This window comes from Rhipicephalus sanguineus, unplaced genomic scaffold, assembly GCF_013339695.2.
Source record: "Rhipicephalus sanguineus isolate Rsan-2018 unplaced genomic scaffold, BIME_Rsan_1.4 Seq484, whole genome shotgun sequence".
Classification (NCBI taxonomy): domain Eukaryota; kingdom Metazoa; phylum Arthropoda; class Arachnida; order Ixodida; family Ixodidae; genus Rhipicephalus; species Rhipicephalus sanguineus.
Genome location: NW_023615352.1, coordinates 223,341 through 240,340, shown reverse-complemented (window position 1 = coordinate 240,340; position 17,000 = coordinate 223,341). Strand labels below are relative to the sequence as shown.

At 48.7% G+C, this 17,000-nt stretch overlaps 1 protein-coding gene across 2 annotated transcripts in view; it reads right to left on the bottom strand.

The window, feature by feature from the left end:
• Nucleotides 1-13,115: 13,115 nt before the first annotated feature.
• Nucleotides 13,116-17,000, bottom strand: part of LOC119377521 (general transcription and DNA repair factor IIH helicase subunit XPD) — a 46,221-nt gene continuing 42,336 nt past the window's right edge. For both annotated transcript variants that reach the window (XM_037646956.2, XM_049411598.1), the window contains 2 exons: nt 14,747-14,890; nt 13,116-13,283 (listed from right to left, as the gene is read on the bottom strand). In XM_037646956.2, coding sequence (XP_037502884.1) covers nt 13,191-13,283; nt 14,747-14,890 — 237 coding nt within the window. In that variant the 3' untranslated portion in view covers nt 13,116-13,190. The remainder of the gene's footprint in view (nt 13,284-14,746; nt 14,891-17,000) is intronic.

Here is a 17,000-nt window from a genome sequence, read left to right as displayed (position 1 = left end):
CAGGCATCTGCAGGTTTTGAGGTGGTAGAAAACCAGAAGATTGTTGAGGCTGGTAGGGTGTTGCTGAAACTGATGGCTGTGGTTGAAAACCAGTTGCAAGTGCGTGCATCTGCAGATTTTGAGGTGGTGGAACACCAGAAGGTGGTTGAGGTTGGGAGGGTGCTGCCGAAACTGATGACTGCGGTTGAAAAACAGGTGAAACAGCGGACATCTGCAGATTTTGAGGCGGCGGAACACCAGAAAATGGTTGAGGCTGGGAGGGTGCTGCCGGAACTGATGGCTGAGGTTGCAAACCAGGCGCCACAGCGGGCATCTGCAGATTCTGAGGTGATGGAACACTAGAAGATGGTTGAGGCTGGGAGGGTGCTACCGAAACTGATGGCTGAGGTTGCAAACCAGGTGCAACAGCGGACATCTGCAGATTTTGAGGTGGTGGAACACCAGAAAATGGTTGAGGCTGGGAAGGTGCTGCCGGAACTGATGGCTGAGGTTGCAGACCAGGCGCAACAGCGGGCATCTGCAGATTTTGAGGTGGTGGAACACCAGAAAATGGTTGAAGCTGAGAGGGTGCTGCCGGAACTGATGGCTGAGGTTGCAAACCAGGCGCAGCAGCAGGCATTTGCAGATTTTGTGGTGGTGGAACACTAGAAGATGGTTGAGGCTGAGAAGGTGCTGCCGAAACTGATGGCCGAGGTTGGAAGTTAGATGCGACAGCTGGCATCTGCAGATTTTGAGGTGGTGGAGCACCAGACGGTGGTTGAGGCTGCGAAGGTGCTGCCGAAACTGATGGCTGGGGTTGCAAATGAGATGCAACAGCGGGCATCTGCAGGTTTTGAGGGGGTGAAGCACCAGAAGGTGGTTGAGGCTGGGGAGATGCTGACAAACCTGACGATGACTGTGGTTGAAAAAACGACGCAAAATAGGGCGTATGGATGTTCTGCGGTGGTTGAACACCAGCACAAGGTTGTGGCTGGTTGTTCGAAGCAACGCTTTGACCTTGTGTGGCCGGCGGGAACTGTGTGACAGGGGAAATAGCTCTGGGAAGTTGGAACTGTGCGCTCGGTGGAATATCGCACATCGGAACGCCCGCCGGCATTTGTACCACCGAGCCTGCCGGTGGCACGGCCATGGAGGATTGAGGCTGGCCGTTCACGTTGACTTCTAAAATGCAAGGTCCCGGTGCTGCTTGCAATGCAGGAGGCGAGGAATACTGGGGCTGGCCAGTCGCTGAAAGATTGTAAACCTGCGCATACAGAGGTGGCTGTACCTGTGGTGGCGCTGCCATGTAATACGATGGTGGAAAGTGGCCAGGCATTGCAAATTCTCGAATCGGAGCAGCCGGCAGCCCTTGGAACACGATGGACGGAGCAGTTACCATCGAAGGCTGTGGCTGGTTAGGCGTAGACAGACGACGCATCTCAACAGCCGACGGCACTGGCACTTGAAGGGCTGGAGCGGTCATCATAGAAGGCTGCAGTTGGCAGCTCGAGGGATAGCCGCGCATCTGCGTGTGAAATATTGCGCCAGACGACGGAACCAGAGCAACAGAAGGTAGTCGCTGCGTGCCATCGACGAAGTCATGCATCTGGAAGCCAAACGGTACTTGTGCTGAGTTTGGCCACCATGTGTTTACAGGTAGTTGATGTTGGACGTTCGGGGGCATATTGTACATTTGTATTTCCCATGGTACTTGTGTGAGAGATGGCGGTGGCGTGGCCATAAACGGTTGCTGCTGTGCACTCGTCATGCCGAACGTCTGGATTACCGGTGGCAATGGCGTGAAGAAGCAAGAAGATGTGGTCACTGACGACTGGAACTGTCCGCTTGGTGAAACGTTGCACATATGCAATCCCGGTGATGCTTGTGGCAGAAAGTACGGAGGTGCCACCGAGAATCCTTGTACGTCTCCGCTAACTCTTTGTGGTGCCTGTGCGAGGGCAGCTTGAGTAATAGCCTCCACACGTTGTGCTGGACCCACGGTGTGGACGCCGCAAATTTGTATGCCCAGTTGAGAATGACACTTGAGACACATGAATGACACACTAAAGGGCATCACTGCAGCATCGGTCTCTGAGACCGTCCGCATTGTCACGTCAGGATCTGAGGCCGACACCATTACGACGTCAGAATCGGTCAAGGTTGCCATATGGACGTCCGGATCGGTAGCCGATACAATCTCCGCGTCTTTATCTCCCACTGTAACCGTGTGAACTCTCGGTTTTCCGACAGCCTCCCTCGCACTCCCAATGTCCGGCGTCTCCCCATGTTCCCTGTTCGCAACCTTGTCTTCTGGGACGCCTTTGCCTCCTGCCGATGAGTCGGCTGCACACTTGGAGCACGCCTCCTCTCTGGTGTCCTTCGTCGCGTCTTTGCCTCCGGCGATTGAGGAGTCTTCGCATTTGGAACACCCCTCATCTCTGTTGTCTTGCGTCCCGCCTCTGTGTCCTGCGGTTGTGTCGGTTACGAATACGGGACACGCCTCATCTCTGTTTTCTTCTGCACCGCCTTTGCCTCCTGCAGTTGAGTCGGTCCCAGCAAATTCACAACACGCGTTGTTCTCTAGATTGTTTTCGTTACCGGACCCGCAGCTCTCCGCGCTTGATGCAGTTTCAGCGGTTTCTGGCGTTTGCGTTATCTGGCATTGTCCCGCATCGGCGTTTTCAGCATTTGATTTATTCAAAGACGTTTCAGCCCGGGTTCCTTGTGTGTGGATGGGTTTGCTCTCCGCTGAGTCTAATGCATTCGACGTCCTCTGACGCCCAGAAGTCCGGCGGCGACGTCGATGCCGCCTTCGCCCCATCTGCGTGGGTCTTCTTGACAATTTTCGATGTCTCGAACAAGGTTGCCCCGCTGGTCCCCGCTGCACCTACTTCGACGTTCTGAATCCGGTCACTTTTCTCTCGCCTCCGTATGTACCGGGCTGTCTGCAAAACAAAATATGTTTCCTGGTTAGTCTACTTTGAGACAGACCGCACAGTAACTGTTGTAATAGACTGCACGAGATGTAGATGCGTCTGTCGACTCATGTATGTACATGGTCGCACGAGTGTGTGAAGTCAGCTTTGTTAAAGGAGCACTGACACAAAAATTTTGCACCTTGTTTTTTTTTTGTTGCAATAGATAGCTTATGATCCACTTATCACGGCTGCAAACCTCGTTTGCGCAAGTGCGCGACGGTTCTTTATTTAGAGACGTTTTTAGAGCGCCCAGTCGCAGTTTCGGTTTCAAAGAGCACCGAGCTAGGCAGCACTACTTCCGGAGGACGGGTAACCACAGCTGGCCACGTGAACACGCAAAATTGTCACGTAGGCGGCGCGCGAGCGTGAGTGCGGTGGGCGCCGAACCAGGTCAAGTGGCGTCAGCTATGGAGGATTAGAAACGACTAACAAACGCTTAGTCTATGTCCTCCGAGCATTCGGAAGCGCCCATCTCGACTCGCTAAGCTTACAGCATCGATTATTTGACTATGGCTCTCAAAAACGCCGAATCGGGACGAATACATTGCTGTCGAAGCTTAAGGACATGAATCTAAAGCAAATGGAAGCACCAGTTCGGAACTTACGCGTTACAGAGCACACGGCGGCAACTTGATAGATTCGAAGTGGACGACAACCGCTTTTGGCAGTGCTGGCATGTTTTTCGGAGGCGTGAATGCCTCGCCAGCGAAGCTTGCCGTGCAAGTTGGACAGATCTCGCGCGTGTGGCGACGGCCGACATTCTGCGGCACCGCGCCGTTGCGGCAGCCTTGCCGCTAGCGTGAGCTGGCCATAACATCTGCCAACGGGCACGACAAGAGAACAGCAGAAGAGAGCACAACTAGATCACGCCAAGCCGCAGGCACGGAGGAAGAAATGGCAGGTAGCACGGCACAAGCGCAAGGGCACAACCAGCCACCAGCCAACACAAACTCGTGACGTAGGTTTGTTTACACATCCCCCGCGTTGATGTCGGCGTCGCGAAGCGCTCGCATCTCGCTCAGTCGCGCGGCATGCACTTTAAAATTGATTTTAAATATGTTCTAGGCTATATTGGCCCTTGATATTTCGTAGACGTTGTGTACGGCTCCACATACATCTATTTCACACATTATCTCGCCTTCGAAATTTTGTGTCAGTGCTCCTTTAAGTATATGTGTTTGACTGCGTGTACGATAAGCGTGAAACATCATCTCATTACTTTTTGACGTCAACCACGTTGTGTACCTCTGAGATTTTTAACACGAAAGTGTTTTATGCCGGGGTCCACCAAGACTTCAGTGACGTATTTCCGTCACGGAAATGACGACGAAAAAATTTACAGGATCAGATGGGAAAGAAAAAAAGTTCCGTCGACGGGCATCGAACCCACGACCGCTCGGTCAGCAACAACAGATGCCGGGCACGCTATCCACTGCGCCACCGGTCAGACTCCAGAGGCTTTACAAACGCGCCCATAGGCGTGCGCACAGGGGGCAGGGGGGGGGGGCGACCGCCCCCCTAACCCCTAAGAGGGGGGGGGGGCCGCAAAATCTGCCCCATACATTGACTTACTATGGTTGGGGGGACGCTGCGATGAACCGTTGCCCCCCCTCTGATTGAGAACCCTGCGCACGCCTATGAACGCGCCTTTTATATCTACCACTCTCCCGGTCGGCGGGGTAGTGTTGCCCTCTGGGAGCAGTAAAGTAATTCGTCATTACTGTGGCCTCCGCGATTGACACCTGCAACGCGTTACACGTCCGTCCCATTCGGCGCGTTTTCAATAGAAGTTCAATTTTATCAATTTCTTAACACACCGCGAGGTGGCGATCTTAGCCCAAGCGTCGTAAAAGCGTTGGCCTCGCTCATAGCATCACGCTAATCCATACCAAAAATAGCTCTGCGACGCGCGCCTGCCTCTCCTGGCTGTAACACCACGTTCCCCGCTCACGCGCTCACCCCGAGAAAAATCGCGGCGGGGGGATGGGGGGGGGGGCGGCACGACGCGCTTCGCGCTTCCCTCTAGTCCGGCCGTGGTGTTCAATCACATTTTAACATGCCACGGGATGGCGACCAAGTTCTTCGTCCAATATGTGACGCTCTTCTGGATATCACACCTCGTTCTCTCATTACGCTTTCACCGTTAACTACTACAGCTACCTCAAGGTTTAGCCGTCGGGATGGAGATGTACCACCAATCATCAAAGTGGGTGCATCCATGTTAAACGGTGCTATAGCTGCCAGACATCAATATACATCGCACAAACTCTCTTACATCAACGTACAGTAAAGATACAGTTACTTCTGTAATGGCACGCTTTACTTTCGTGTTATTCCGATTCCTATGACGGAGGGATCAACCATCTTTTTATTATGTCAGGCAAACGTTGTTCCTTTCTTATTAATAGTGTCATTTACTACACACATATTAACATTAGCTTCGCTGCATCATAAGCCGCAAACTACGCGCTGTTACGTAAGCCTAATTAATTATTAATTCAATAATGTGAATACGTGAATACTGCTAGACGCATACGATAGCTGATGAAAGAAGTAGTGCCAACATCAAGTATAAATGTCCGAGAATACAGCATAGCGTGTAAAAAACTTCGCTGTCTAACTATAATAATTTTATAGGCGCACAAATGTTCATTGTTCAAAGTGAGAAGGGAAGCGATGACGTCGATACATCGTATCATAAACTCCTAAAGAAGAGCGTGTTGCTCCGGATAAGTGGCGTTTCTTCTGATGACAGGCCCAACTGCTCTTATTCGAGAATCGGGATCCATACATTTGTCACGGAGAATGTATAAACAAAAATAAAAATTTTAAACAAATACGAGATCTATAGCATTCGTTTCAAGATGATTGCACTACTTAATCCGAAATCATGAACACATACACGATTGAGCTCGCACGTACGTGCTTTTAGCTATTTTCAACTCGCCACTTTGCATGTCCTGTCATGCCGGCAACAACAGTAGGAACAAAGAGAATAGTTAGTTCATTAACTGTTGGTGTTTAACGTCCCAAAGCCACGATGTGATTATGACGCACCTACTTGCTGCCTCAGGTAGCTGCGGCGTGAGGATAATTTACATCCACATTTGGTTCATGTCACGACCGCACCAGCTTTTCGAGCTGCAAGGTGCACACGGCGAACATACGGAGAGCAGATGCTAGGCGATGGTCAATCGAGGGCAGTATCTGAGACAATGAATAATTTCCTTTACCGCACGTGTCCACGCCCTTCCTATAGAAACGACAGGCCCTGACCGGAGAATACTCTACCACACCCCTGCAGGCTTGGATTCAGTTCCCGCAGTGGAGGAATTGTAAAATTTGTATTTTTATTGCGATAGCAATTATATGGACAGCCTCGACTGGTTTTCGCCGTCGCCGTCGCCGCCATGTCCTTCCGGTATGAAGTCCAAATTGATAAGATCCCCCCGCGCATTGTTGTTCTACCGCAGGTAAAAGCTCGCGAGCAGGGGCGACGAACGCGGCCGAAGCAGAGATCAAACGAGCCGGCCCGTTTCCGTCGCTCGCAGGGTGCATGCGATAACGTCACCCCGCTCGGGAGGCCTGCCTTTGAAGCAGACAGGAAACGCCCCGCCGTCTTTAACTACCACGAAAAAGGCGCGAGGGGGGGAGCGGGAGGGGGGGGGGGTGTCGCGCGAGCAGCCACTACCTTGAACTTTGGATCTAAGGGCGCGGTCGCGAGCGATCTCTGGCGCGCGCGCTTACTCGAAAGCCATCACAGCATGCGGCTCGTATACCCTTCTACATGCTGCGCTCTCAACGTGAAGTGACTATATGGAGAGCATCTCCCTGGAGCGGCCGTATTCTCTTACACCAGCGTTTTGTAGTTAGGCGAGATCGGATACAAGACAGTTAGCAGCCAGCCTCACTTTGTGTAACACTGCAATTTGTCGCTATCGCATTCATTGCTGCGCCCTTGTGGTGAAACTGACTTTTTTTTAACGCGTGATAGCGAAATGTTTTGCCTCGAGACGAGAGAGTCAGCAAGGCCAAAGTTAGTAGTCTGTGTGTGCTAGCCTGTGTTTGTGTGCGCGCGCGTTTCCGCGTGTGCGCGGATATGTGTATATATGTGTGTGTTTGTGTGTACATGAGTGCATCTGTGTGTGTGATCTGTGTCTGTATATAGGTGCGTACGTGTGTATGCATGTGTGTATCTGTGTAGTAGGCGCGTGTGTGCATGTGTGTAATAAAAATGATGTCCAGGGTTATACGCGCCGAACCCGTGATCTGACTATGAGGCATGCCGCAGTGGAGGGCTCAGGAAGTTTCGACCATTTAGTGTTCTGTAAGATGCACGACATACACGGGCCTCTAGCATTTCGCATCTACCGAAATGCGACAGCTGCGAGAGAGGTCGAACCCGCGACCTTCGGCTCAGCAGCCGAGCACCGTCACCACTGTACCGCCACGGCGGACGTGTGTTCTGCGTATGTCTGTGTATGTATGTGTGTATCCATAGGCGTGCGCAGAGGAGGGGGCGGGCAGGGGGTGACCGCCCCCCTAGTCACCTAAGAGGGGGGCGCAAAGTCTGTCCCATACATTGACTTCATAGAGAGGGGGGGGGCGCCGCGGTGAACCTTCACCCCCCCCCCTGAAAGGGAACCCTGCGCACGCCTATGTGTGTATCTGTGTGTGTGTGTGTGTGCCCGCTCACCTTTACAAGGGCATCTGGAATACGCGGTCACGTTGGCGATGCCGCAAAGGACGAACAACTATACATTTCAGCTCACCGATTTCGATCAGGGTGTTTGACGGGACCAGGAAACCGGTGGCGGCAGACCGGTCTTGACTGCAGCTATGGAGTGACGACGCTTGGTGCTGCGCCGCCCGGCGCTGGCTGGCGTGGCAGACTTGCACCACCACCGCCAATCACTGCTGCCGCATAGTTGTAGACGTCGATGCAGAGCCTTGATGCTGTTGGCACGCACTCACTCTTTGGCTTGGCCAAGAAAGCGGTTGTTCTATAAGTAGATTATGTATAAAATATTATTTAAGAAGCCATACATGTAAGATCAAGCAGGTTTTGAGAAGACAGGGGCGCGCGAACGGCTATGTTACATATGATGATTCCACAAAAACGAAGCTGCTGGTCGCCGCTTATGGCAAGCCCCCACTACGGGGTACACAGCTAGGGCAAGTGCCTGGCATTATTGCCACCTGATAACTAAATGCAGCAGAGGTCCTATTGATAAAGAGCAAAGGCGACATGCCCCACGACCACTAAATTTTTGTCAGAGGAATGTGGAACCACGAGAGGAACTCTGGAACCACGATATTAACTCTTCACGCTGCTGGGTTTTCTATCCACAAGGTGCATGGTCCTTCATTCGAACCCAAAGTCGTGAAAACTGGTAGGAGCGCTTGGAGTAGGGGTACTGGGGGTAAAGTTTCGTCTGGCATTTTTTTCGTTTTTTTTTCTGTAATATGTTTCTGGGGGCCTGATAGTCATAAGACTGCACATCGCTTGCTAAATCACGTGACAGATAACTAATGACAGTCTGTTTATTGCTGCCCAGTCGCAGTTTCGGTTTTGAAGAGCGCAGAGAATGACAAGCCGCCTGGTGCAACTAATGCCATCTAGCGTGTGAAACGGTACCCAAAACTATGATGCACTACCGCGCTGCCTGCATCGTCTGCTCGCGTTCTCTCGCTGCCGCATGTACTGCACAATGTCGTTGCCGTCATCGTCGTCTTTATTGTCGTCGTATGGCGGCAATCACTCTGTTGAGGCTTCCACACTTTCCACAAGTTCGCCGCGGGCATGGACTCGCGAGCAGCCGTCAAATAGTAGCCTGCTGGCACAAGCGCTGCCAAAGGGCAATGACGACTATGACATCATCATTCTCTGCGCCAGCTCGGAGCACGGCCGCAGTGGTGACGTCTCGGAAGTTGAAGGTCACCTTCAGGTCACCTTAGACGATGTCGATGTCGCGAGGTGCGGCGTGCAGCGCTGGATCGCGCACGGGAACTTCAAAGTGAACATAAGTTATACCTTCCGAGCTATGTTCGCTGTTGAGATTTGGTAGATGATATAAGCATGTTCACAGGAATCGATCCCGCAGAAACGCGATATACATGGATGTCTGTTTTCTGTTCTGCGTTTTACATTCCAAAACAGCGTGTGAAAAGAAAAAAAAACTTGCCTTGGTTGAACTCTGTTAAACCAAGTTTGTCGAGCGATAGCGCGGTTATGCTTGCTTTGGGGGGAAAATCAGATCGTTGGTTTGCAGAGATTTAACTTTGTTTTGCATCTCTTGATTTAGGCAAGGACGACGAGCAGTCAACACGCTTCGAGTTCACGCCGCGACAGGGAGCCAACGTATTGCAACACAGCACATAGACGCTGCTCGGCACTATCGACGCTCTCGGCGTGAACGCGTAGTGAACTATAGTCGGTTACAACCTAAGTATAAATGTAAGCTCCGCCCACAGCCGTCGCAGCCCCACCCAGAGAGCACTTGCATAAATGTCCCATTCAATGGTAATGAACTCTCTACATGACGTCAAACACCTCTCACGTATTTGATCCCGGTGACTTTCCCATATAGGCGCGTGTGGGTGTCGCTAGCTTTCGGTCGAAAACTTGAACTTCCTGGCAAATTTCAGTGAAGGTTTCGACTTCACTGCTCTCCAAACCTTTACGTTTCAAACAAGGGACGACGAACTACAATTTTATAATATGGTAGCACTTATACATTAGCGGTGAAAATGAGTGCAAATCAGCGCAACCGACAGGAGGGGACAGAAAAGAGGACACAGAGCGCTACTTCCAACCTTTCTTTTTTTTAGCCCATTGTCAGCTAATGAAACGCGTTGACTGCAGCCTACTGGTGATATGTACGTTTTCCATTGCCGAATCAATGTACGAAGCCCGCTGAATGTTACTATTACTTGTCAGCGAAGCACAACCTGCCAATGAACGGGATGCTCGTCCTCGGCGACAGTCTGCATTTTTGCACTTTCTGACGTTTTTTTCTTTGTCGTTTTATTTGCACGTGTTTAGCTTGTGTTCCGCCTACTTCGCATACGCACTGCTGTTGCGTGACTGAATTAATTGCGTATTTACTTCATGCTTATCTGGCTACCGAATAGCACCACCCATGAAACACAAAAGAAGCTTTTTCACGTCTAAAAGACGTCTTGAACGGCTAGCTGAAAGGGCTAATAGATGTCTTGGTCAAGACATTTTGTAGCCGTGCTGTTGTGACGCTAAAAGTTGTCCGAAAAAAAAATCGCCTTGACAAGATCAAGCTGTCTTTTAGACGTTTTCGTAATCTTGCTGTAATTGCTTTAGAAATAAAAAAAAAGCTATTATAACTGTCTTTGCAGTATGTTTGGTCGGCAGCCTGACGGCTACCATAGTAATTTAGACAATACAAGGACTGAGAGCTCCCGCCGGGAGCTCTTTTCTGTTTATCTCCCATTTTTTATGTCAGTCGTCGTGCAGGTGACCAATCAAGCAACCACTAACATACTGTTCATCCAGCCATGTCCTCACGGTGGCATTTATAAATTTTTGGACGTGTCATGTGTCAGTGCCATGTGCCGGGAAGCTACTTCAGCCCACCACATGTATCGAATTTTCATTAGAACACATCGGTTCACAACTGAACAAATAATAAATCTGAACATGCAGAATATGAACACGTACTTCATAAATGACGTTTAGTGTTTCACGCACAAAATAATCATGCCTATCAGAAGCAATAAATTATCCCATGATCTTGTAAAAACGGTTTCATTATTCAATAAAGCGCAACTCAATGCGGCACATGATTACGACAGAACGTGACCGCACGTACAAGGTGGAGCTGACTGCCGCGGCAGCAACATAAATTCAAGCTCTACATAAATGCACTCCAGGTCCCGTCACGACACTGCACTCGCTTCCGCGCTAGCTAGCGCGGTCTCAGGCCCAATGTCTTGTACAAACAGCAGTGAAAGAAAAGCTGCAATACAAGAAAAAGCAAGCTAGGAATGATTTACAAGTAACAGAGCATCAAGTCATTCTAAAGGCACATTTCCAATTACAGATGTGATAAAATGGTATCATGTATTTATAAACGACAATCAATCATAACCGCACTCACAAAGCAAGGCACCTATTGTTGAAGCGTTGCACTTTGTCAGCGACAGGCCGACATGGCTGTAAGCAAGCAAGCGCTCGCTCGCACGCACACACCCAGAGAGGAGCTGAAACCCACCGAAGAACAAGACCCGAAATAGGGCGAGCCAGTCTGGCTTACGATTCGCGCCGGCGCGTCCTCCGTATATAGTATCGCGTTCGACCTAGATTCAACCACCAGCAAAGAACTGTTATATTAAACCTTTTAATTACAAGACAGCTAAAAAGTTCCAGCAGTAATGACAAAAAGTCAGGCGCACTTAATTTCACTTTAGCGAAAGAAGTACGTTATCCGAATAGCTGCTTCCTAGCTGCAATGAAGGTGCCGAGCAGATTCGGCTATTGTAACGAACCGTCGGCGAAAACACAGAGTAGAGCTTCTTTTACGAAACACTGATGGAAAATATGAGGCAAACGGCATGAGCACAGTTACTTGATATCAGATAACAGCCAGTGAACCGCACAGAAAAGCTGGCAACGCTACACAAAACGCAAAACGATAACCGCCGAGCTGCTGACAGCGCAAAGCGACGCCGACCGGGCCTCCGCAATCGCCGGTGCATGAAGGACACCGTTTGAACATGAGTGCCACCGAAGATGATTGCACGATGCGCTGCGTGCGTGCCTGCGCTTTGCTCCTGTTGTCAGTCGCTGTTATGTGAGCGTACTGCTAGTAGCATCATTATCTGTTCATAGTAACATATCTACAGGTATACATGCGGTGTCAAACCAATTTGGGGGGGGGGGGGGGGGGTTGTTTGCGTCATTTGTTTGAGTAAAACCGACGGTCACCGCTCTGATGACGTGCCGTTTTTGGCATATTGGCCCTTCTCGACAAAACATTCGAAGAATCATTGAGGTAGTCGTTGTGCACTCGCCCTTTCATACAAAATGTCTAAAAAATGTCTCGAAGTAGACGTTATGAACTCGTTTGCCAAATAGACTCTGGCTATGCCGTAGCTGTTGAAAATGCTAATAAACAGTAAGCAAGCACACTTGAGGCGGAAATTTTATATTTAAAAAAATGTCTATTTTAGGTCTTCTCGTAGACCAAGACCTCGATGGCCATTCGTAGCCGTTTCGAGACGTTTTTTAGAGGTTTTGTGTTTCGTGCGTCATGCACTATGTGCACGGATACACACCCGTTTTTTTCTGATTCAGTTCTTCATGGTATGTAGCAGAGTTGATAAAGCTAAGGCAAAAGCCTTAGATGACTCATCAAACGCAAAAAGTGACCGTCGGTGTCCGGCGAAGTGATGCAAAAGTAGTGATGCAAAAAATCATCACACAATGACGTTATAACTTCACAGATCACCAAAATTTAACATGTCACATGACATTGTAGCTTAGTCAAAGGTGGATCGATCACGGTGGCAGTGCAAAACCACATTAGGTGCGGAGAGCTTTCGGACGGCGGCAGAGCAGGATCAATACATCGACTGAAAAGAAAAAGATGGCTTTCACCTTCGAGTCGTGTTAGGAGAATGCATAAGGGATCCTGCGCATTTTAAGCTCTAGATGCCTCATTAAACGTGAATATTGTCTCTTGACGTCGGCCATAGTAAGTCCAACGGCATCAGCGCCAACACAAGTGATGACGTCACCACACAACGTCATCATGACGTCACAGAGTGCCAAAATTTCAGACGTCTTAAATGGTGACGCACGTGAGGAGCAGAAAAGCTCGCAATGCTTCCTATCCTGCAGGTAGTGCAAAACCATAGGTGCAGAAAGCTTTTGCAGGGGGGCAGACGATGGCTTTCGCCTACGAGTCGTCTTAGGCGAATTAATAAGGGACCCTATAAGTTTTTAGACATTTGCTGTCTGGAACTGAGGGGATCAAGGCAAATGCAACTACTTGACAAAGTGGTTGTCTGGTTGTGGTTTTAACCCTAAAAAGACTGAAAAAAAAAGAAACCACATCTTTATTACTGCTATGTGCATCAAAGCACATCATACATCCGAGCCTTTTAGAAAGAGCCACCAAATACGGATAGACATTTTATTAAATAACATTGATGATGGGAACGATGCCAGCTGCGGTGAACTCCCCCCCTCCCCTCTGTTCAGTGAAGTTGCACCCTGCTCTCCAGTTTGCGCCTTGTTTCATCCGACTGTAGTTGTTCGGCTGTGAGCAGAGACACCCCGAGTTGGTCCTCCTGCAGCAAGAAAGACAAAGCTTGAGCACAGTGCTGAGTTCGGTCAACCCAGATAAGTATAATAGACTCATGACAATTCAAACTCTGATATATACTTCACATTCTTGGTTAATTCAAACAAACAGGAGGTTTTGGTTGGTCTGCCACATGTCCAATGCATTTAAGAGCTGCTTAATCTAAGCTACATTATTCAGTTGAATCTGATAACTCACAGTACTTTTGTTTCTCCACACTGCATGTATTAGCTGCTGTTGCTCCTTATAGCTGAACATTTGCACTCATATATCTTTAAAAGAGTTCAACATGAACTTTAAATTATGGGAAGAAAAGAAGAAAAGAGATTATGGGAAGAAAAATTTCTTGTGAGCTTGACTAAGCTTCCCAGCCGATAACAGCTCAGCAGCATAAAGTGACGGCACACATAAGCATAAGCACAAATACTGCATAAATCATTCTTGCACACGATCACCAAAAGAACATGACAAGTACATGCAATTTAGAGAAGAAAAAAAAAAAGTCACAGTTTCGCTGCAAGGGCGAAGCAATGAATGCGATAGCAAGAAACTAATGCTATACGAAGTGAGGCTCGCCAATGGATACTCTCAGTTTGAACAGCGCTCCTGTTGCAAAGGCGGCCGAAGCAGCGAAGGAAACTAGCGTGCTTTAAGTGTCGAGCTGTGACACTTGATAGTCCGCGCTCATCGTCTGTTTGTTCATTTAGCGGCGTCCCTTCAGCTCGAGTGACTTTCGTACGCTCCGTAACATGAGCAAGGACACCACGGTGAAAGCTTGAAACAACCCTCTTCCCTTCACCGCCAGAAAACCGCGCGAGCAGACAGCGGAAGGGCAAGGTTCTCCCTGCGCAATGAGAAGAAGCGAGCGAGCTCGCCGACGACCTCTAAATGCGCCCATCGCGCTCCTAGCGCCATCTAGCTGGTAATGAATAACCGCTTATATGTGCCTGCCGTCTCTGAGTCTGTCCAGCGGTAAAGGGTGTGTATATAACGCTCGCCTTTAGCTACATGGAGGATCTGCGCTTCGTGGCGTAGCGGTTAGCGCCACTCGCTGAGGAGCAAGAGGTCCCTGGTTTGATTCCGCGCCTTGGAAGCATTTTTCTGAATTATTTTTCTTTGGGGCTTTTATATATATATATATATATATATATATATAATATATATACATACTTATACATATACGGTGCATGACGACGGCGACGGCAAAATCCGGCCGAGACTGTCCCTATAATTGCTGTCGCAATAAAAGCAGAAAAAAAAAAGAGAAAAAAAAAACGCTGCATCAAAGACAAAGTTCCTATCTGACATTCTATAATATCGGCTCACGAAGAAAGCATGAGGCGCAGACCTGCAACAAGAAATATCAAAATCGCTTTGCGAAGACTTATTTGAACGTATGAGCCCATGCCAGCTAAACAGAGTAAAAGACAACGTTCAAGAGGTGCTGACCCTTGTGAAAGGCTGCGCCATCTGTCTGAGGAAGCGCTTGACGACCTGCAATGCCTCCTCAGTGCTCAGGTTGCACAGGGAGTCCTGCAGGTGCTCCTGTATCCACCGGGGCAGCTTGCTACGTTTGTCCCATCTCGAGAAACGCTGCGTCGTCGTCGGCAACACCAGCACGTCAGTTTACAAGAGCACAAATTTACTTACCGTCAGTGGAAGCTTAGCCATGATAACCATTTCAAATTGTTATAAGGGGTATCCACACAAAGGAGAAGCACACAAGCGAGTGACAGAATGAAGGCCTTACTTAAAGGGGCCCTGCAACACTTTTAGAACGTAGAAAACTGCCAATTTGCAACCAAAGTACCTGCAAATAGTATGTGAGCCAAAGAATACTGCACTACACGAAGCAGGCAATTCACAATTTCGTCACAAGCACAGACAAAAAAACTGTTCGCTCTCTCCTTGACAATGCTGTCTCAAATACACAGTGAGTGGACCCAACCATGCAGCAAGCAGGCACAACAGGTATGGGCTGATTGCATGAACGGTGCACCAGCATACACATGCTGTGCCATGTAGGTACTGTGGTCATCAACAGCGTACAGCCCACATCCGAACCAGAGGTAAGAACCAATACAGTAACAGAAGATAGAAGATGAAATGTCCAAGGTCATGATGCCTTAACTTTTGAATGGCACATCGCCTCCCTGCCATCCCGCCTGAGTATCTATCTTCACGCATCCGCAACAAAAGATGAGAGAAAGCGCTCTTGTGATCCCGTAGCTCTGCTCACATACTTTTGCGGCAGGAGCTTCGGGAGGCAACAGAGTCCAAGAGTACCATCATGCTATGATAACTCAGAAAGGTGTCACCGGGCCTTTAAAGCTTGAGACGGCATGTCTTGGGTGCTACACCCTTGATTTGAAGCCGTTTTCCCAGAATGCATTATGCTCTACAGTCGAAGCCGACTATATCGAGCCCGTTTACATCGAATTATCCTGTATATCGAACAACTTCTGAACACGGTATAGTTACAGTGAGAATATATAGCGAAAATTACGGTTACATCCAACAAGAATAGCAGCGACTCCCGATATATCGAACGTCAAGCAGGGCAAAAGTGCGGCACCCAATTGTGTACTCGTAAAAGTAAACTTGCTGAAGAATGGCACACGCTCATGTAAGAGTTTCACCTACAACTTGGCAGCTCAACATTTGAACAGTTGCAAATGACCATAGGTCGGCAAACTCAGTCATGAGTCGACTCACTCAGATTCAGATCGGGCCGCGAGTCTGAGTAAGTAATCTTTTGGTGAGCTTGAGTCCAAGTGAGTCTGGTTGAAGAAAAGTTTAGTGATTCTCAGTCCGAATGAGTCCGGTTGAGGAAAATATTGGTGAGTCCGAGTCCAAGCGAGCCCAAAGCGCAAAATATTTTGCTTGAGAGTCTGAGTGAGCTCCACCTCTTATTGTCGACATATGGTCCTATCTACTCATCTTCAGCATTACTATCAGCCTTTTATCAGCTTACGTTTATACTCAAGTCTATTAACACATATCACAATTCATTAGCGTTGATGTGCCACCTCAATATATATTGATCAGTGGGGATGTGGGAAGGGGCACGACCTCCCCCTGCACTCTTTCACGAGAGTCTTTTCATAAAATATCTCGTGTGAGTCGCTTATTTCACAAAAATGTCCTTATTAGATTGAAACCACTGATAACTCATACTTCAAGGCACAAGATCATAAGGTGTATGGTAGAGCACTGATTATCTGAGATATTGGCGTTAAAGGGCGTTGACACCATGACTGAAAAAGCTAATTTTACACTAATGGACTCATGAGTCAATTCACTCAGACTCAAGTCAAGCTGTGAGTCTGAGTCTGAGTTAGTCCGGCTGAATAATATGTTGGTGAGTCCGAGTGATTCCAGTTGAGGAAAATTTTGGCAAGTGTGAGTCCAAGTCAGCCCCCAGAGCAAAAAATACTTCTTGGGTGAGTCTGAGTGAGCTCCAAATTTTTTGCCGACCTATGCAAATAACGTATTCCAAGTAATGGCGTAATCCAATAACTGAATTTAAAAAGTTAACCTCAGTAAGAAAAGACAGGAAAACATTACATACGGAGCAATAGTGACAGAAAATTTCAACATACTGTCGCAATCAACACTTCATGTCTAACTTTATGTCAATGTGTATAGCCATTGAGCATTTCACATCTGCTTTAATGCCAAGCTTTAGAAGAAAGTTCAATTC